This window comes from Numenius arquata, chromosome 8 (genome assembly GCF_964106895.1).
Source record: "Numenius arquata chromosome 8, bNumArq3.hap1.1, whole genome shotgun sequence".
NCBI lineage: Eukaryota > Metazoa > Chordata > Aves > Charadriiformes > Scolopacidae > Numenius > Numenius arquata.
In genome coordinates this window covers 28766732-28789406 of record NC_133583.1, presented here as the reverse complement: position 1 = coordinate 28789406, position 22675 = coordinate 28766732, and the positions used below count along the sequence as shown (strand labels likewise).

The window sequence follows — 22675 nt, the reverse complement described above, 5'->3', positions numbered from 1 at the left end:
AGTTAGGGACAGAGTGAAACAAGATGCTGTGTGTGAGGCTGTTACTCTTCTACAAGGCTGTAGCAATTTGTCAGTGGCCACTGCGTATGAGAGAGCTTGGAGAGATGAAAATGCCTTACGGTCCTGTCTTAGTTCTAGCAACCTTGTACACTTGAATTTTGCCTTACATGCAATTGGCGCTTTAACCATCACTTTTTAACCTTTTGCCTGCAGGCAAGTCCTTTCAGTGTTCTATGAAAGGCAGAGGAGACCAACCCATAGCTTACGGGTCAGGTAGTTCTATGTGGTCTGTGAGTGAAGTCAATGTAGTGACATTTATTAGTTTACTTGCATCTTTCAGAAACTCTTAAGCAATCCCTTTTCCCGATTGATAATTTGACTATATTTAACTGTGGAAAGACACTTGGGGTGGCTAATGTGGAACATGGGGTAGTCATTCCCCTACAGGTGTTTGTTTCAGATGCGAGTTGAGTATGATGTTTACCCAGCGAACTGGGAAGCAAGTAGCAGATAGACTATGGCTGGCAGTAGAAACAAAAGACCATAAATGTGTGAAGACAATTAGATCCCTTCAGGCCAAAGATGAATAACGCTGTCAAAAAGTGATTGTCAGTGGAAGAAAGCCAAGGCAATGGGATCTGAGGAACAAAAGTCAGGACCTAGCAGCATTTTCTAGTGTATTCAGTGCTTGTGGCGTATTTTAGAATCTCATTGTGTGCTTTTGTAAACAAAGTTCCGTAGAAAGGAAACTCATTCATGTACTTCAGAAATGTCCTTCTTTTAAAAAAAAAAAAAAAAAAGGTAATTTAAAGAAAAATTCTGACAGTAATAGTTAGTTTGTGTCCCAGGTGTGTTTGTGGGTTCTTTTCCCTCTATAAGTGGTGTAACCATATTTAAATATTTCTTGTTTAGGTCACAGAAATGACTTTGGAATTGTCTCTTGAAGTATGGTAAGTATCTCATATTTAAAAAAAAAAAGAAGGTGGAAAATATATTAGCAGCAAAGTTATTTTTTTATATTACTCTGCTTGTTAGAATTTTCTTAAAAACATGTCAGGTAGAGTGCAAAAAACCTGTTGTTTTAACATAGAAATACCAAGTACTGTAAAGCCAGGGAACTTTAAAATTGAGGATTATTTTCAAATTGTAATTCTAGCATTGACTTAAACACCATTACTTGTACTAATAGGTGTTCATTTTCCAAATGTTTACAGGAACAAGCCCATCATACATGCATTTCTTATCCTGGTTTATGCTATGTGCTTTCCTTTTCAAGGGCTTTTTCTCTAATAAACTCATAGACGTCAGGTTCGGCTGTTATCCTCATTATTTTCCCTTCTCTGGTAACTTTCCATCTCACGGTAACTTTCAGCATATATGGATACTCATTACAAAGCTGCCCTTGAAATGTATGGATACTCATTACAAAATGCCCTTGAATATTAATACTATGCAGTATTGAAGTCAGAGATGATGATCTTAGTAGGGCCAGGATTTCACCAAGCATAAAGCTAAGCATGTGCCTACATTTTTTTTTTCTATTTTTTTTTCCTTCTTTCTAGATTTCTTTCTCCCTCTTTCTTCGCCTATCTAGGTGAAAGACCAAAAATCACCTTGAGGCATAATCAGAAAAATATCTTTTAAGTCTAAAAATGAATTATGAAATTGAGAACAAGTTATTCAGAGTCTTATTTTTTTGTGTCTGTAACTATAAATAGCAGTGCCGAGCACTGTAACTGTAAATTTAGAACTCTTTCATAATGACTCGACTGACAAACATCCCCCAGGGATAATTTCTGCTCATGTAGGGTTGCATATGTGGGTGGTCCTTGAGAGCACCCCTAAACGTTCCAGGGCTTGTACATTGCAAGTATTCCTTATCTCTGACACTAAATGAACAGAAGATGCTTGGCTCTGTCTCGTTGCTCTTAGGCAGTAGTCATTGAAATATGTTAAACAAAAGGATCTGCTCCAGTTCTGCTCTGTTATTCTCGGGTGGCCACACAGATTTTGAATTCTGCGTGGACCTGTTGCTCATGGTATGATATATATATATATATTCATGGAACATTGCTTCTAGGCAGTCCTTTTCCCCCTTTTTCTTAATCCTATTATTTTATTACATAATAGGTTTTTAAAAAATCTGAAGAATTATTATCTGAGCATAAATAGAATCATAGAACGTTTCGGGTTGGAAGGGACCTTAAAGATCATCTAGTTCCAACCCCCCTGCCATGGGCAGGGACACCTCCCACTAGAGCAGGTTGCTCAAAGCCCCATCCAGCCTGGCCTTGAACACCTCCAGGGATGGGGCATCCATAGCTTCTCTGGGCAACCTGTTCCAGTGTCTCACCACCCTCACAGTAAAGAAGTTCTTCATAATATCTAATCTAAATCTCCTCTCCCCTCTTTCAGTTTAAACCTTTGCTGCCTTGTCCTATCACTCCACTCCCTGATAAAGAGTCCCTCCCCATCTCTCCTATAGGTCCCCTTTAGGTACTGGAAGGCCACGATAAGGTCTCCCTGGAGCCTTCTCTTCTTCAGGCTGAAGTACCCCAACTCTCTCAGCCTGTCTTCATAGGAGAGGTGCTCCATCCCTCTATCATCTTCATGGCCTCCTCTGAACTTGTTCCAACAGTTCCGTGTCTTTCCTGCACTGAGGACTCTAGAGCTGGACACAGTACTCCACCTGGATTCTCACCAGAGTGGAGTAGAGGGGTAGAATCACCTCCCTGGACCTGCTGGCTGCGGTTCCTTTGATGCAACCCAGGATGCGGTTGGCTTTCTGGGATGCAAGCACACATTGCTGGCTCATGAATAGATCCATTTCATTTATAATTGTATGTGAGTGGTGAACTCACTTGCTGTATTTTAATTTACTTTTTTTTTAGGACCACATAATACACCACTAGAAGGTGCATATTTTGTTTGGTTTTCACTAGTATGTGAACAATGAGGTTTCTATATCAAATGCATGTCTTAAAAGATGCAGCATGCCATTGTTCTTTGCATCCATCACTCCATGAAATCAGCTGATGCAATTGTGTTGTGTGACTAATTGTAATTTCATTTTATTTTTTTTCATCCTATGTAAGTTAATGAAGAATTTACTCTTATTTCCATTCATTTCCTTAGGTGATATTTTGCATTCTGTTTTGAATTATGCCTTTTGTTAAAGCCTGTTTGTTTTGCAAAATAGCTCTTCAACCGACCTCCGGTTCAGCATGGCTCTGTGTGATGAGGAGAAGAAATTTCGGCAACAGCGAAAGGATAATATCATGCACAGTATGAAAACATTTCTAGGAGAGGAAAACAGCAAGAACTTGACGACTTCCCGTGATGTAAGTTTGGAGAGTTCACATCAAGATTAGTATCGCCTTTGGAGTCCTGCATTTGTCTCTCAAAGGAGTGAATGAGACATATGAGGTAGAAGGGTTTCATGTGAAGACAGATGGCAGAAGTAAAAATGCTTTTTTTCCTCTATGCACATACTTTATTTAGGCTGGAGAATAATTTATAGATTAAGGATTAAAAATCCTGTGCCACAATGAAGCTGCACTTAAATAAGATATGCCCATTATGTGCAAAAGGACAATACTGTGTGAATGCCACATATAGAAATCACAGCCTTTCATTTCCACTGGCACCTTAAACAAACTGCTGTAACTTTTATCTGCTTCTTTATTGTTTTAAACCTTAGCAGGGTGTGCCTAGGTTAAAATTGAGCAAAGGAGATAAATCCATGCTTTTCATTTTGCTCTGAGTTCTGTGCTTTGTTAAGGTGTTGGTTCTGAGCTGATTCTGAGCTGAGATCGTCATCTAAAAAATGTCTAAAGGGCATGTGAAATATCTGGTACACAGGAAGCATGTGGTGGGGCACATGCCCCACTGCAGAGTCTGCCCTTGCATGCTTGATATCCAGCTTGTGCTCTTCAGAAAGCTGTATGGCCTCCACGTCTAAAAGATTAGGCAGGAAATGAGCTGTTTTAATGTTAGAGCCATCTTAGAAATTATTTTCTTTCTTTCCTTTCTTCTTTTCCTTTAGCCCATTTTATAGGATTAGGTTTGTGAGGTTTATTTCTTAGAGAATGTGAGGAGCTGCAGCTTTCATTGACTCGCTAGTGCCCTGTACCAAGCCAACAGAAAGTTAAGCCAACAAATCTAGATGGACTGATGGTGGTTTGGGTCACATCAAAGTGAGGAAGGGTGCTGAACCATGTTGATCTTTTCAGTGATTTCATAAAACACTTCATTATTTTGAGTTAATTAAGGATACACTCAGTACAGATCCACTTGTTTTCTAGTAGTTTTTCCATCCTCCTCTTTCCTCCTCGCTTGTTCCCTCTCTTGTTCTGGTCCTAGAATCGTGACAGGAAGACAGTCATATATGTGGGGCGTCAAACAATGAACATAGTCAATGAATTGGTTTGGGTTGACTAATTCATTGACACTGATTCCTTTTGTGTATTTTTAGTGGAAGCAGAATGTGACAATCTTTTGCAGAAACTGAAGATTTCCTTTTAAATTCTGTGAAGTTTTGAGCAGGTGGTAAATATGTTATTGTATACTTTTGAACTCTGTCTTGCATAATAAAATGTGGTTGTGTAGTTTCCTGAGGAAGATGAAAGAATTTGACAAGTATTATACATATTTTATTTGTAGTGATAGAAATTGTGCATATTGTGAAGGAACATTTTCAAGGTTTTTAATTTTCAGTTCAGTTATTTTAATCTTAACCCATGCAAATCTGAGCAGAGTAGATATTTGTGAATGTGGCATTGGTCTGATCTTCTACAGCAGAATAAGATCTTTCTCAGAAAGGATGCAGATTTTCTGCCAAGATCCAGTTAGAACTGGAGTGATACTCAGTGCCTGAAGTATCAGTTCTATGCAGGTGGTATGTGCGCATGAATTATTGTAAACACAAGGCAAGATTTCATATTCTTTTCATCATCATCTTCCTTTGGTATCCTTCACTGTCTCAAATACTGAAATTTTATCAGTTAAATTGCATCTTCCAAGACTAGGCAATAATCTCTATTTTTAGGCTTATCAACCCTAGTAAGAACTGAGGTAATGTGATCCTCCCATTTTTCATATGCCACGTGTATATTTCTAAGCTGACTTGTCAGAATTTTTAGCTGCTTCTAGCGATGAAAAAACCCTTTTTGTTTAAATTAAAAGATAGTTTTGTCCTTCTAGCCTGTCATTTTTACTTTTATTGCTACAGATGGAAGCTAGCAGGAGGATTAATAGGATGTTTGTAGTCTTAACATGGCATCGGAAGCTAGGAAACATAATGAGTATTCTTAGCTGCCTATGAATCATTTTTTAATCTTAACCAAGTCACTTACTCAAAGTTCACCTAAGTTTCTTCATCTGTGAGTAACCACACATGTGCCTTGCAGCAATGCTGTGAATTTTTTAATACCTGTGAAATAATTATACATCCCTGGATAGGGAAGCGACTACTTCCAAATTTCCTTACTTAATCTTGAGGCACATTTTGAAAACACAGAGGATGAGATTTCTCCTATCGGTGTTATTGCTCAATTTATTTTTATAATTTTCATTGCTTTAAGCAAATTTCTAAAAATACCTTAATCAATTAAAGAAAGCATATAGTTCTCTCAGACTAGATTTGCAGAACAATTTTTTGATAATCATGTGTGTAGCCCATGGCAATTTTTTTTCCACAACAGGTATTCTTGTCCAAATTTTGTGCACCATGTTCCCAGGTGTGCCATCTGCACTGCTCATTCCCACAAGATTTAATATATTTTCACTTTTTTTTTTTGCCAGATTACTGGAAAATATGATTGAGATGCCTTTTTCAGAGCTCACTTTTTTTAAAACGTATCTTGTTTCCAAAGTCCTTTTCATTTTTGTTCCCAGTTTGGTGATAAATGAGTCAGCACTTGTTGATTGAAGTGGAACTGTGTGGTGCTGAACTTGTCTATGCACAGTACAGCACCCCATGGATCCTAGGAACAGTACAGATGTATTGACAAAACACTTCACCAGCATTGTTAAATCCAGTTCAGTGCAGTTTGCTTGGATGATATCTCAGCTGGTTTGTTCAGAAGTAGCTTGGATCCCTCAGCATTGTGCCGTGCAGACCGACATAGGAAAAAGAAAGCCATGGTGGAATAGCCTTTTGGTTGTTCAGAAGTAGGCACAACCGTGTAGAACTGAGCGTGGCCAGGGATAAGAGCAATGGGCTTTTGTCTCCAAAACTTTTCAATTCAATTCACATTTTTGCTGTTGACTCACCACATCACTTTCTTGTGAGTCACTTACCCTTTTGGTCTAAGTTTACCAAGCTGCTCAAATGGCTTTAGTACCTCTGCCCCGGTTTTACTGGTTGTGTACAAAGGACTTTGGGCTCAGAGTACCTCGAAGAGTGGTGTGCGTCAGCCCCAGCCCATTGTACATGAAGAAGCGTGCACACCTGGATATCCTGTCTTTTCTCCAGTCTTTCTCAGTCCTGAGATGGCCTCTTGGTTCGTTTCCCTTTGTGCTTTGTCTGCAGCTACTTCCTTCCTGCCTCTGCCCTATATATATATCCTAGAGGGCAACTTGTAAGATGGGTGTATGCAATTTGAAATGTTACCATGTCTTGCCCTTAAACATGTTGGAAATTGAATTGCAGCTAAAAAGCTGCTTTAACAAATGCTGCTTTAACTTGCCTGGAAATGTGCTTTACTTTCCTCTGCAAAGCAGGAAAGGACTCTTAAGCTTCATCATCTAACTTGCATCTACAAGTTAACTTTATTCAGTTGGCTGAAAAAAACTAATGTAAACGTGTAGTAGATGCTTTTCAGCTCTTTCTTCATCATTTCTTCAGCTATTTCTTCATCATTTAAAAGCTTTTTTTACTCTGGGAAGCTTACTTAAACTGCTGCCCTCTGCTCTAGAGCTCCTTAGTTGAATTTCATTTCTGGAAGTAAGGAAGTGATTGCAGTTCTTCATACTTTGCTTTGGTATCGAGTGGAAATGAAGATATGCTATACATCCACCTACCTCTTGGTGCACCCACCCTCCCCCAGTATAGGAATCTATGGTTCCCAGAATGCCTGTGGATTAAGTATACAGGAAGCGTTTGCAGTCAAGATGCCGGTGACTCTTCTTGACATTCTTTGTTGATTGTCCTTATGGATTTCTCTGCATCCTGAAAAAAACCCAGATTTTCCCTTGAGCTCATACCACTTCACTGATGAATAGATTTGTTGAATAGTGGTGCTTTGGAAGTGTTCTCACATACTTTTTCCAGGCTTGCACCTGCAAACCACCATCTTCATCCTGTTGGGATTTGCCTGTGTAGGTTAATTAGGTAGTGTTTGTAAAAAGCTTTCAAAGCCTAACGTACATTACTAAATTTGTGATTAGTAATATGGCTCTTCTCTTCAAAGCAACTGCTCTGTTATTGGGGTGTTGGCTTAACAAAACAGGCATGTGCTAAATCTTTACCTTTGTTTTGTCATTTTTTGATAGATAGCTATCTCTGGAGGTGCATGACGAATGCTGATGCCAGTAAATACCTGTGGTTTCTATTACTAAAGCCTAACACTTATGAGGAAGATGATCAAATAGTCTTACTGCATCAAGAATAAGCAGGTTTTGTGGAACGGAAGCCTCAAGAAATGTCTGGACTTCCTTGGTCATTGTGCGTGGTCATTTCTGTGTGACTGCGTTTTCAGTCCTCAGGGGAGTTTCACGGCATGGAGTGTGGAGTCTGCAGAAAGCAACTGAACTCAGTAGTCACGTGGTTCCTTTTCTTACAACTAATCCCATCTATTGACACCTTAAATTATGTTTCAGTGAAATTTTTGACTGATTACCAGTTTGATCAGATAGGAGCTTTCTGCAGAACCGTGTAATTCTTTTTATGGTTATCACCATTGAACACTGGAAAATTCTTCCAAGGTTTGGAAACTGGGAAGCAGATGGGACCTTTGCTTAGGCTAAAACACTTGATAGTAGCAAGTGAATTTTTATTTTATTTTTATTTATTTATTTTTATTTTGTCTTCTTTGTAGCTATTTGGGGAAACTATGCAGTGGAAGGAAACAGCTTTGAAGTCAGGGCTGGGAAGGCTGGGAAGTAAGAAGCAAAGAAGTATAAAACAAACTCCCTGTAGACACATTTCAACATAGTGTCACTTGTAACTGGGTCCTCTTTTGCTTGCTTTGCTATCTCTTGGTAGCTCAGTTGGTGTACAGATACACATAAATTTTCCTTACCTCTCCTGTAGTTTTTGCAAGGTAGCTGTAGATTTGAGACTGTCTTCACGCTATGTAGTAATATCAGATGTTTTTATTATAAAATGTGTTTTTAAACTCCTAGCCAAAATATTATTTGTCTCCCTTCTGTTTCTGATTAGTAACTTTTACTGCTTTTGGCTCTATCACAAAGATACAATTTGGGTTAAAGCTGGTGTTTGGCTTGCTTTAAAAATTTCTGTGGTCTTGTAACTAAATAGTTTATTTTACAAGTAAATTTAATATCGTCTCTAGTTTGGATTATGGGTAAGAAGGTCAGACATTCTAAAGAAATTCTGAGTATATTTTTATTTAGAAAACTTAATAAAAGTGGAGGCTTCTTCAAATAAATTCTAATTCTTCAGATACCAGGCAATTAGATTTCTAAGTATCAGGGCATTGTGGTGGCAACAACTTACCAATCCTGAGACTTGACATGGTTTATTCACTCAATTTGTAGACTTATTGGTTGTATTTTAAGGTCTGAAGCAGTGCCACAAATCTGTGTGAGTGAACTGAACTTGAAATTCTATACATTATTTCAATAGACAGGAAGCTAAGGAGGGTCAAAATGATAGTATTTGACTTTCGCTACAGATACGTATTTTACTACTTGACCTGAAGGATCAGAAAAATTGGGCATTACCTTTCTGTGCCTGTAAGGAACCTAAAATGGAGGATTCTGCGCAGTGATAATATTGTGCCCTGTTAGCACAGTGGTAGTGAATAAAAAGTATAACAGAGTCTTAGAAATACTGTTCAGAATGGACCTCTGGAGGTCAGCTAGTTCCATTTGTCTCTGGAAGGAGCGCTGTTGCTAACACTCAGTTTACTGCCAACAGAGAAAATCGGGGTGATTTTGCCTAGCAAGTCCCAGAATAATCCAGAGTTTAACGAATTCTAGAGTCCTAACTCTGATGCTCACTTCCTAACCTTGGTCTGATCCTGAACTCAATCACTTTGTGAGGACTTCAACCCCAACAGCACCTGGTGGCTGCGTTTGCCCATGGTTCTTTACTATTTGTGAGCAGCAGGTAAGGTATAGCATTAGTCAGCCCCTCCAGCGTTTGCATTAGGAGGTTGTCACCAAGGGCATCTACAAACTTCCTGGATGGCTTGCACAATGCTGACCTTTCAGCAGGGGATTACAATCCCTGTGAAGACCACAGTCAGATCAGGAGACTTCTGGCTTTTAGAGAAAGCCCTACACACTTCATCCTATGGTCAGCAGTCTGAATCAGACTGCCGCAACATCCCTAGTCTTACTTTCTTTCTGATCATGACCCAGGTTGCATCCTGATGTTTTGTGCAATCAAGGAGCACATCCGCTTTGCACCCTTTGTCCTTGCCTGTCTTCCCAGCCTCCAACCATCCATGGCAGTGTGCCAGGCAGGCCTGCTGTCCCACCAAGTCTGTGGCATTCAGATTGTGTCATAGAACTGTGACTACACTTGAACTTCCTATTTTTCTTGTTTAATGTCCACTCTCTGTACATCAATATAGAGACACTTGAGGTAAGCCTCTGAACGCTCTTCCTTCTGAGCAAGAACATGCAGGTCTCACTACTAGCTTTCTTCCATGCATTCCTCCTGCATTTGCACCCTTTGCTCACTTAGGTCCCTGTCATTGAAGTTAGTCTAAAGTCTTCATCGTTAAATTAGCAATTGTGTTCATGAAGGCTTACTTCACTCTGTTGGTCAGGTGGATTCTTTGTTTTCCTATGGACCATCTTCATAAGCAAGCAAGGCTTCATGGTCAGGAAGCCAAGAGTCTCACTAGTGACACCACCTGAGCCTGATAGCATCTGCTTGAGCCATTCTTCTTCCAGACTGGAAAGATCAGGTCAACAGGCCACAGCCCCAGGTGCCTCTGCCCCTCATTCTTGCTCCAGGAGGGAGCAAAGCATCTCTCATCTGCTCAGGGTCTCCCCTGCTTCTATCACTGTTGCCCACATAGATGAGCAGAGAGGAGTAGCGTTTAGAAGGCCAGGTGAGACTGCCATTTCTCCATGCCATCATGGGTCTGGAGTCCAGGCAAGCCGCCAACCTCCCTAAACAATTAGTCTGGCTGGCAGGTTGGCCTGTGTCCCATAGAAGAGGGAGTCGTCAGCTACTGTCACTTGTCACTTTCTTATCCAGTAACCTTTGATGTCTGATCCAAAATCTCTCACTGCTAGAAGCAGCAAGCTTGCAGCTCCCCCTCTCCTCGGAATTCCTGCTTTCTTCCTGGCCTTTTATTGCCTCAGTCATACCTTCCTTCTTGCCTGCATGGGAGCTAGGCACGTTTAGCTTCCCTTTATATCCCTGCATGCCAGTGCTTTGTTACCTCCTGGTTGCTAATGGTCCCTAGGTACAAGATAAATAGGAAGCTGGAAGGAAGCCTGCCCTGCCACTCTATGAAATTTCCACCTTGGCAGACAGAACCTCTCGTGCTGCTGGCTGGTTCCTGGCTTCCCTTGTTCTTGATGGGCGGTGCTCTCCTCCCGTGATGCATGCCAAAAGTACTTCTGCCATCTAGAAGGGACTGAGTAAATGACATAAAGATATTGTACATCACTCTTGGGCCCAGAGAACGTAAGATGGACAGGTGACTTCACGGATGGGATTATGGTACTGCCCCATTCTACACACAGTGTTTAAAAGTCATATCTCAAAGTATTTTCACAGAATCATGGGATTTTCAGAGTTGGAAGGGACCTCTAGAGATCATCTAGTCCAGCTCCCCTGCTAAAGCAGGATTGCCCAGAGCACATCACTCAGGACTGCATCCAGGCAGGTCTTGAAAATCTCCAGAGAAGGGGACTCCACGACCTCCCTGGGCAGCCTGTTCCAGGGCTCTGCCACCCTCACCGTAAAGAAGTTTTGCCTCGTATTTAAATTGAACTTCCTATGTTCCAGCTTGTGCCCGTTGCCCCTTGTCCTGTCACTGGGAACCACTGAAAAGAGTCCAGCTCCATCATCCTTCAGCCAACCCTTTAGGTACTTGTAAACATAGATAAGGTCTCCCCCCAGCCTTCTCTTCTCCTAATGGAGATGCTCCAATCCCTTAATCTTCTTAGTTGCCCTACATTGGACTCTCTCCAGTAGTTCCCGGTCTCCCTTGAACTGGGGAGCCCAGAACAGAACGCAGTATTCCAGTTGAGGCCTCACCAATGCAGAGTAGAAGGGGAGAATGACCTCCCTTGATCTACTGGCCACACTCTGTTTTATTACAGACCTACTGTTTTATTACAGTATTTTGCCATTCTCTTACACATCTATCACTAAGAGACTGCAGAATACCTTCTTTTTAGCTTGTTAGAACTTTTGTGCACAGTTTTAGAAAAGCACTGGTTTCTTCTATGCTCTGAGGATCTCTGGATGGTGACTATTAATTGCACAAGGCCGGTATGTTTGGTGAATGATTGATGAGTAACATTTATTTAGTACTTTTAAGTCTTTATCAGAATTAATGTGACGATATGCTATTCTTCTTATCTATGCAGGTACCAGTGATAGCGATATTGGGTTCAGGAGGTGGATTTCGTGCCATGGTAGGCTTTGCTGGAGTCATGAAAGCACTTTATGAATCGGGAATTTTAGACTGTGCAACTTACATTGCTGGTCTCTCAGGATCCACGTGGTAAGGGCTTCTTTCTTTTTCTTTTGTTTTTCTTCAGTTTTTCTTTAGGGAGCTCAAGAATTTTCTTGAGAGTTGACTTATTTCTAATGTTGTAGTTCACAGCAACTTTATGCATACACTATCAGCACAGAAAAGACATACAGAGCCTGCAGTCTTGCAGCAGAGCAGGTCAGTGGAGCAGATCTGCTGTAGGAGGTGTTTCAGAATGCCTCGAAGGGTGAGGACAGCTCGGTCTCCAGGTGATCTGCCTGGGAGCTTTAATAGCGGGCATGAATGAAAAGAGGTGCTAAAGAGGTATTTTTTGTGGTGTTTTATTTTTCTGATGAAATGGAAAAAAAAAAATTCCTTGCGATTTCAAGATGACGACTCATTCAATCCAAAATGGATTGTGTACTTTTGGGGCACTTTTTAGAGATTCTCAAAATCACTGAAAGATCTTTTGCTCCATTTTAGACTCAGTAGTCCTCTTCTTAATGGGTTTGCTGGGGTTGTCTAGGACCTGTTCACTGATGCTTTCTTAGCATAAGCTGATTTGAGCAGATGTGTTTCAGCTTGTAGGAAAGAATACTGACTGACTGCCATGCTGCAGGGCATCCTGCTAGGGGTTGCCACTATTTAATTTAGAATCATGGAATCGTTAGAGTTGGTAGTGACCTTATAGATCATCTAGTTCCAACCCACCTGCCATGGGCAGGAACACCTCCCATTAGACCAGGTTGCTCAAAGCCCCATCTAGCCTGGCCTGAACACTTCCAGGGTTCCACAACTTCTCTGGAAATTACATTGTTTTTTAAAATAGTTTGTTAGTCAGATGGGAGAAAAGATCTTCCAAAATGTCTCAAATAGCACGCCCTCATCAGGTAGTTACGATGTCCTCATGTCTGACTCAACGAATTCTTCAGCCCGTGAACAGGAACAACATCACCAGGAGAAAATCAGAGTGATGTCATTGTGTGAAAGGCACTCTCTGGGCATTATGAGCTCAGGTCTTTGTAGGCAGCAAAATGCTTTGAACCCCAGTATCACATCTGCCTCAACCACTCTTCTGAATGAGAGGGTTTCTCTTCTCCCTGCCTAGTACTATGAACCTGCAGCCTTTTGTCTTCTTGGCTTTTATAAAAACTGTCCCAAATTACACTTATTACAAATGTTTAAAATATTTGTTTTAATGTTTCTTAAATGAAATGATGTAACATATTTAAAAGCTGTGTAATTTTCATCAGCCAAAGACATCTAAAAAATTCCATCAAAATTTCCTAACTGTTTGGACCCATTGACACTGCATTTTTTCATTAAGTGAAAAATTTCAGACTTTTTTTTGTCTAACTTTAAAATTTGGTTTTAGTGGTCAGTGGATCAGGATGCAACAGAAGATGTTACATCTTAAGAAATTTTCTAACTCTTCAAGGAAGTATCCCAAATGTCACAAAATATGATTTTATCGTAACCAGTACCAGTTTGAATACTGGAGCTATATCTGAATCCAGGTTAGGGCCACCTAGTACAAGAAAGGTGTTGAGAAACTGGATTAATTCCATCAGGGTACCACCAGGTATGTGGGGGACTGGAACACACAAGAAATTGAGGCAGCTGTATTTGTTTAGCCTTGAGGAGCAGGCAAAGGTAGTGAGATCTTACTGTTATCTTCAGCTACCCAATGGGTAGCTGTAAAGAAAACATTCTTTTCGGAGACACACAGAGAAAAGACAAGGGAAAATGGCCATAAGTTACAGCAAGAGAAATTTGATAAGCTATTAGGAAAATTATTTTGCAGTGAGAGTGGTCAAGCACTGGAATGTATTGCCACATCCTTACTTGGTTTGACTGGGTAGAATCATAGAATCATTTAGGTTGGAAAAGACCTTTAAGATCATCGAGTTCAGCTGTTAACCCAGCACTGTCATGTCCACCCCTAAACCATGTCCCTAAGCACCACATCTACACGTCTTTTAAATACCTCCAGGAATGGTGACTCAACCACTTCCCTGGGCACACTGTTCCAGTGCTTGTGTGTACAATATGCACAACCCCTTCAGTGAAGATATTTTTCCTAGTACACAATCTGAACCTCCCTGGTGCAACTTGAGGCCATTTTCTCTTGTCCTGTTGCTTGTTACTTGGGAGAAGAGACTGACATCCATCTTGCTACAACCTCCTTTCGGGTAGCTGTGGAGAGCAATAAGGTTTCCCCTCAGCCTCCCTTTATTCAGGCTGAACAACCCCAGCTCCCTCAGCTGCTCCTCATAAGACTTGTGCTCCAGACACCTCACCGGCTTCTTTGCCCATCTCCGGACTTGCTCCAGAATCCTAATGTCTTTTTTGTAGTGAGGGGCCCCAAAACTGGACACCCCACTCGAGGTGGGTCCTTACGAGTGCCAGGGGAACAATCATTTACCTAGTCCTGCTGGCCACACTATTTCTGATACAGGCCAGGATGCTGCTGGGTATGGTGTCATCCTCTCTGACTCAGTAAATATTTTGTGTGAAAGTAGAACTTGACTGAACAAAGCCCTGAGCAACCTGATCTGACTTTTAAGTTGGCTCTGCATTGAGCAGGCGGTGGGAATAGAGACCTCAAGGTGCCTTCCAGTCTAAATTACAAGTTTATATTAATGTCTCACTTCTTCAAGAGTAAGGGAAAAAGACTTTTATTGGAATATCTAAATATAAATGAGTATGGAATCTGTATGGGATGAGTTTTATCCCCTGGTTTAACTCTAAGGAAGCACATGAATCTATTTTGAAATAGATAATGATCTGTTCTATTCCTTGTGTGTTTTTTTTCAATTATTTTTCACTTGTGTGAACCTTGCTTCCCCTCTCCCAGACTAGATAGAAAGCTTTCAGAATGCCGGAAGTGTCTATGAACTAGAGTAATTTTCTCATTCAGATAGAACTATAAAAGGCTAGCATTCCTGGAACCTGGGTTTTCTGTCACTAGTGTTTGCGGGGGCAGATTTATCACTGTCTATTGGGAGACCTGGGTCTACTTTTATCAAATTTGCAAAAAGTGGAAGATATCACTTGGCTGGCTGAAGAGCAATTGAATAGTGCAATGCAGTGTGAAAAAATTTCACTGTGTTTCTAGGGAATGGTGTGTAGTTCACATTCTGAACAGAACTCAGTCAGCTGGTCATGGGGTCCTTTTTTGGGAAAACCCAGGTGTGAATACATAGTTGATCTAATGTAAACCTATACAATCTGTTTTAAATAGCAAAATGATCTGAACTGATTCAGCCAAAAACTTACATTGGAAACAGTTGTATTTAAACAAATTTGCTTTTGCTGTCTTGGTGATATCATCTATTCAGACTTTCCTTGCTTGATGAATAAATAAGTTGACACTTTGGCACTCCCTTTCTTTTCTTTTTTTCCATGCAGTCTATTACTAGGGAATAATGCTCTTTTTTTTTTTCCTTCTTTTTTTTTCTTCTTTTTTTTTTTTCTTTTCTGAAGGGTGGAGAATTCCTTTCCTGGAGGGAGAGGCAGGTTTCTGCTTGTTCACTCAGATGCATGCCTAACCTTGGAGCAATGCATTTACCTCCCTGATTGTTTCTGTCATCTTGCTTCAACCTTGTACTGAATTCTTCATCCTGCATTTCCCTTTCTCTGCTCACCTGGAAGCTTGCTGCTGTGGTTGTTCCACCCACGACCTGACGTGCACGCTAAGCTTTAAAGACTGCGCAAGGACTAATGAATCAAGTTCTTACATCACGAATGTGACAGAGTTCATCATGCTGCCAAGTTAAATTGCTGGGCAGTGATCTCAGGGCCACGCTTACACAGTGTAGATGTGCAGAATTATGCCTGCAGTATGGTATGTATACCCGAGCCAGCTAATTGAATAAATAACAGTGAAATGAGCTTCTGGGAGATTAGGACGGGCTATCTCGAGTCTTCACCCATAGCGTTACTTAAACCAACCAAGTGCAAACCACAATTGTCTGCGTGTGTGTTTAAACTTTGTTTTGAGTAAACAAAACATCAGTTTCCAGAGTTACTCAGTGACAAAATCAAAATATGCCTGATAGGCCTCTTCTGAATCCTCGAAGTCAATTAAACCTCTGCACAGGTTGCAGTTACTGTGCTTCATCTTACTGTGAAAACACCCAGATCCTGGAAGGCATACTGTACACTCATATATTTTAGGAATTTTTGAATAGTAATAATGAAATGGAGAGTGACAGAGAGCAGTACATCCTAGAGTGAAAGAACTGAGTGTGTATAGTTATAGGACCTCCAGTCTGCCAAATTTATGTATGCTATGAGAACTTGAGAAGCTGCGTTTTCAACTTACGATGATTCTGTCCATTGCCCCTTAAACAGATAAATGAGGAATGCTTTAATGTTTTACATCGTACACATTATGGAAATGTATGTTGATTATTAGATTGTATGCTTACATTTAGAACAAACTGTTTAGCTTTCTATGCCTTGAGAAAAAAGAATTGACAATTTACTGTATAAATGGTGAGTAAATTAATCCGATTTAATCAGTAATTGTATCACATTATTTATGAGCTTATTGTACGTTTCAGGCAGCTGACATTGAACCAGGCTTTTATGCTTACAGACCCTGTTTTCTGTTGCAGGTACATGTCAACTTTGTATTCACACCCCGATTTTCCAGAAAAAGGACCAAAGGAGATCAATCAAGAATTGATGAACTCTGTGAGTCACAACCCACTTCTGTTGCTCACTCCTCAGAAAGTCAAACGCTACATTGAAGCACTGTGGAATAAGAAAAGCTCAGGGCAGCCTGTCACCTTCACAGATATCTTTGGAATGCTAATAGGCGAAACACTTATCCATAATGTGAGTTCATTTTTTTATGATTATTAGAGTTGTGAAACTATTGTGTAATAACCACCGTCACTGTTTTTTTTGAGATGACCTTGGTAACATTTAACAAATCATGCTTAGCAATATGAATATTTAAAATTATAGCTGAACAGATACTGGATAAGAAACTTGTAAAATGCTTTCCTTTCTCTGGGACGTGTTTCTGAATGGTACTCATTTCTTTAAGATCTAGGAAAACATCATGCATTCATGTGCAATGGAAATGAACTGAACCGCTGGGTACTTGTAGCAAGCTCTTAGCATTGTGTATCATCTATTAAAATTACTGCTCAAGCAATTTCAACAAAAAATTACAAAATGGTGTAACCTCTTTATGCATGTTTTGCTATAAGAAAAGCATCGTTTACTTAATGAAATACTGAATTCAATGCAAAAGATCCACATCTTTACTTGTTACTATTTGTTTTTCTGAGAAATGAGACAATAGGAGGGCTTCATAACTGTTGTATTTTATTATTGAGAAATCCTACTTGATTGAATCAGGCACACAGACTTCAAGGTCAAATGAGTCAGGTGAGCAGAATTTGGCTTTGATCTTATCGTAAGATTGAAATGTGTTAATAGATTCACAGATGTGTTTTATACACTTCTTTCTTTCATGAATATACATTGCCATTAGGTTTTAAACGCTCTAAATACTCAAAAACTCTAAAATACTGAAAAACAGACAACCCAGCTTTTAGTAACTGTGATATGTAGGGTGAGTTTCTGACAATGAAGGGATATCAATGATCCTGTGACGTTGGTTAGAAGTCCCTGTTTACTAAGGAGCTAAACAAATGCAGATGTTTAGTTTAAATCTGAACCTGAAACAATTAGTGAAAAATGGCAATAAGGCTCTTGGTTATTCACAGATAATAGATCTTAGTACTAGTATGTCATAATGACTTTCAGTCTGTCTTGATTGCAGGCTCCAGAATATTTTCTGGGGGAGATATAGATCCTTGGTTAGTAAATGTGAGCCTCTTAATAGTCCATTTGCTCTTCTTGGTTATCTTTGCTGACTTTTCAGAAATGGCACGAATTGAAAAACATTACATGATCATTAATGGTGGTTCTGCCTAAGAGGTTTTGCCTTGTTTTCTTCTTTTACAGAAGCACAGGGAAAGAACTTGCTTTGTCCAGCAATACTGTTTTCATTTTGGGGTGTGTTATTTTGGATTCTATAACACATGCTTATTTCATCTCCGTATCATGTCTTCTCCCACTCCTTCCTTCCTGAATTGTGCAGTTAAAAGGCATTCAAGCAGATTTCTTCCTTTTACAAAGTCTTTTGTTTTGTTTTTCTTGGAAGTAACTGAGTTTGTTCATTTTCCTTCTCTTTGAGGATTTCAGAGAAATGAGTAGTCTCCCAAATATCAGCAGGCTTTTCTAGGATCCGTTTGGACATAACCTCTTTCTTTTCATGCAGAGAATGGACACCACTTTGAGCAACATGAAGGAGAAAATCAATAATGCACAGTGTGCTCTCCCACTCTTTACCTGCCTTCACGTCAAACCAGATGTCTCGGAGCTTATGTTTGCGGGTATGTTTTCAATCTGTGTATTGAGTCACTTCTGGAAAGAAGACAGAAGTGCGTGGCTGACAAAAAAGCTTGTTTTTTAAATACTTCTGAGAATAATTTTATCCTGCAGCTTGGTACACTTTGAAATTATTAGTCTTATGGCAAGGATTAGGAAGGAATTTACCATGATGTGAAGCGTTCTTTGGGGGTTAACAAAATTTGCATTGTTATGAACTTAGTACGGGGAAATTTTAATTTAAAAAAAGAATAGGAAGTTGTGATGTTGAAGGATTTACCAAACAGGAGCATCATAAGGATGGTGTATTTTAAAAGCTGATTGGGAAATAGACACATTTGTATTCAGTGGCTTCTGGGAAACTGACAGTAGAGTCTGATAACAGGAAATTACTTGGGGATAATTGATCACATAATTAGATAGGTGGTGCACGATTGGTGCAGCACCAAGGTTACAGGCGAACAGGATGTATTCCTCATGGTGTGCAATGGAACTGAGCCTTTGCTTGGCTTTTCAGATGCATCTTTTTGTGTCCATGGAGATGCAAACAGACTGTATTTTAGTTCAAAAGTCTTTTATTTCTCTCATTCTTGGGTCTGGAAGCTTATTCTTAGGTCATTTTGTAGCAATTAATTTTTTTTTTTTTTTAAACCTCTTTTTACTTCTTGCACAGTGTAAAGTACTGTTGGTAACAGAAGGGGGGCTTTTGCTTTTATTTATTACATAGATTTCAATCTCGTCTAGTAGCCTCAATTGAGAGTGGGTCCAATTGTGTTAGATGCTGTACAAAGAAAAGGATACCTATTTATCTATATAGTTACATATAAGACTGAGGGGGGAAACACGAAATGACTTGCCCAAGGTTTATCAATCGGACACTGTATCCACATTTCCTAAAAAGATTTATTTGGAAAAGTTGCTGTCAAAACTTTGTTCGTAATGGAAAATGAGGGTGTAAATTAGGTTAAATTTGTCATGGAAGAATTGTCTACTTTCCTCCTTAGGAAACTGAAACCTTTTTGTTTGAAAATAGAAGTATTTTGGTTTTTGATGACCTCCTGTTTTCTGAGAAATTTTATTTGGGTTACTTATTTACCGTTTTAAAAACAAAATTATCTTTAGTTAATAATGGCCAGCTCTAAGCAAGACCTGAAGCACCTGAAGGCTGATCTAATTTCTCTAGCTTTATCCATTGGTCTAGAAAAGGTATTGCCTCTGCCAATGGATCTTGGTTTTATTTTTTTGAAGCTATGATCTGTATCATTACATAGGATGCTAGTTCTTGATCGTTTCTGTTGTAAGCTTTTTTTTTCTCTTTTTGGAACCAAACAGCTGTTTTTGATTTGAAATACACAGTAAGTTTTGAACAGAAATATTTACACTTTCTTATTTATTGGATTATAGATGTAGGTGAGATCTTTCATGTTGTTTCAAGTTGAAATGCAGTAATTATATCAGATAAAATTCCTTCCAGGAGTGATGGTGCAAGATTTCATGCAGCTGCTATTAGCTTTCGTGCCCCAGGCTCTGCATGTTTTCCCTACCACTAGCGTTTCTGACCCAGGTGGCGCCAGCCATACCCAAAACTGCAGTAATCATTTTAACTGAACATAATTACAGGGATTTAGTTAAAGACAACTTCTCTTTTTTTTTTTATTTTATTTTTTCTTTATTAAGATAAGCTTCTTTAATGCTAAGAAATTACCTGAAGATACCTGAAGATCTAACCTACATCAGGGCCACGTCCAAAGTGCAATGAATGCAGCTGAGAGGTTTGACTTTAGTACATTTTGGGTTAAGCCAAAGCCGAGGAACTAACCCAGTTTATTGGGTTATAAACACTAAGTACTTCTCTTGGTATAGAGTTCTTGTCTCTTGGAACATCGGAGTTCTACTCATTTAAATGGCCAGTGTCTCAAGGAGCTTCTGGAATGGCAGAAGCTAATGTTGAAGCCCTTTAATTTTAAGGTAGAAATCTTATTTCCCTGAGCAGGGTATGTGATTTGAGAAATGATCTTCTTCAGTGCAAATACAAAAATGAAAGTGGATTGTCACAGATCAAATTAATTCTAATTCTAAATTTAGTTTTGCTGTCAACATGGTTCTGAAATACATATCTGCCAATTCCTGTTTATATATCTAAAGGGAAATACCATTAAATTCCTCGATTGGATCTTCAAAGGAATTTCCTTCTGCTCCAATCAATGTGAAGATTTGCGGGTGGTTTATTTGGAAAATAGGATGTTGTATTTGACTTAACATAGATAAGCATTGCCCCACGAAACAAAACTATCAGCAGTTGTGATTAAATCTTTCCTTTTCAGGACAAGTTGTTAGTGTTATGCTTAATATTTCAACAGAAACACTGAATATCTTCAGGAGTGTGTGGCATCCTATCACATGTGGGGATTTTTCAAAGCTATTTCTTTTGCCTTTCTATTTCAGAACCATTTCTAATTTGTTTACAGAATCAGTCAAATCAATCACTACTGAAATCAAATCAATCACTACTGAAAATACAGAAGATAAAATAGATGTATGGATGAAATACTAAAAATATAGGGTATTTTTTGTTCGTTATTGCTCCCTTCTTGAAGTTAATTCTCTGATGTAAGCAACTCCACTGGTATCAAAGAAAATACTTCAAAACCAGCTAAAATCCGTTTTCAAAAAAGGCGTACATCATAGAATGTAAATCCCTTCTGAAATTTTCTGCTAAGATCAGAAAATGCATTTGAACATTTTAGTCTATATCTTTATTGAGCTCTCTATTCAATAAAATGGCCTGCGCTTTTAAAAATGTGTTGCATCGTTTGGTGTTAATAGGTTTCTCAGCTGCCTCTCAGCTTTGCCTTTTCATATTGGATTTCACTAGAAACTTTAGTTTTTTGTGGAATCCAAATGTGTCTCCTAGAATCTTCCACAACTTTTGTGATACTAAATAATTTTTTTGCCACCTTTGTCACTTCCCTCCACGTTTTTGGTAGGATCGCAGTGAAAGAAAATAAAATTGGAACTTAGGCCCACGTTGTATTTCATGTGACAGGGAGTTGTATTGAGGCATGAGATAAAAACCAGATGTCATTTTGTTTTTCTCATTCATGATTGCTATTTTTATACTTCTATTTTTATAACCTCATATATTTTCACCAAAGTTTGTTGTGATAAGAGAGAATGAGAATGTGAATTCCTTCTTTGGTGTGACATTAGACTGACCTTCATTTGAAATCAAAACTTTGACTTCTGCACAACCTAAAAGATATTCCTGTTGGTTATTTAACTTCCCATTTAACTCAAATTTCTTTACTTGGACAGAGTTTGCATTCGTTTATGTATATTCATCCTCTGTTTCTATTCAGACTAGATTGCTAACTAAGCACGGTTTTGTTTCTTAATTTGCAGACTGGGTGGAATTCAGTCCGTATGAGATTGGTATGGCAAAGTATGGCACTTTTATGTCTCCTGATTTGTTTGGAAGCAAATTTTTTATGGGGACAGTGGTGAAGAAGTATAGTGAAAATCCCTTGCATTTCTTGATGGGTGAGTATGTGACAGAAAGAGACTTTAAAATAAAACTAATTTCAATAGTTCATGGACAAGGGCTTTTTAATGCAATCACACAAAGTGTAAAACAAGAAGCAGAGTTCTCAATTTGTTGAGAAACATCTATTTGAAAGATTTCACAGACATGGATTGGCATTCTCTGTTTTTTTTGTTTCTGATACATACATCTGAGCTTATTACTTAACATGTTCCAAAATCAGAGGTGTGCTCAGAGAGCAAGCAACTGCTTAAATAGTGCAGTATATGTTTTTTTGCTTCTACCAGTCTCCATTCATTGTTTACTTTTTCCCTTTCAGGTGTCTGGGGCAGTGCATTTTCTATATTATTTAACAGAGTGCTTGGCGTCTCCAATTCTCAAAATAAAGGTCCCACCATGGAAGAAGAATTAGGTAATAGCAAATAATTCTTCTACTATGCAAAACAATTACTAGGAAGATTCAGTGCACTTTCACTCTGTGGAAGGATGGCACTCTGCTGGTAGTCATTTTAAGAATATGGAATTCATGTAACTTTAATTGCTGACATTCCTAGATGCTGATGAGGTCAGGGAAAGAGGGTTAGTAATTTTCCTTTCCTTCATTTTTTGTTTCTGATCAGTATCACAGGTACTGAAAATCACGTGTATATATCCAACTATTTTTATGAAGTTAAAAGAACGCAAGTCCCTTTTTTATGTTCTGACTCCAGTTTTTGGAGATCAGAAGCTGACAAATACTTGATAGTTACTTGTGTAGTCTCTTGACACCGGACTGTATTATTTAAGGGGTTAGTAAAGTAAAAGGGAAAAAACAGCAGAAAAAGCCCAAGCCCCTTAGCTCTCTCTGTCTCCTAATAGACGCTATTCA

At 39.1% G+C, this 22675-nt stretch overlaps 1 protein-coding gene across 2 annotated transcripts in view; it reads left to right on the top strand.

Moving 5' to 3' along the window:
• Positions 1 to 22675, top strand: part of PLA2G4A (phospholipase A2 group IVA) — a 72924-nt gene that overhangs the window by 32872 nt on the left and 17377 nt on the right. The window contains exons 5-11 of one of the 2 annotated variants that reach the window (XM_074152241.1): positions 913 to 950; positions 3200 to 3341; positions 11746 to 11882; positions 16475 to 16697; positions 18157 to 18271; positions 21669 to 21806; positions 22127 to 22219. In XM_074152241.1, coding sequence (XP_074008342.1) covers positions 913 to 950; positions 3200 to 3341; positions 11746 to 11882; positions 16475 to 16697; positions 18157 to 18271; positions 21669 to 21806; positions 22127 to 22219 — 886 coding nt within the window. The remainder of the gene's footprint in view (positions 1 to 912; positions 951 to 3199; positions 3342 to 11745; positions 11883 to 16474; positions 16698 to 18156; positions 18272 to 21668; positions 21807 to 22126; positions 22220 to 22675) is intronic. The other variant, XM_074152242.1, reaches the window with a different exon arrangement.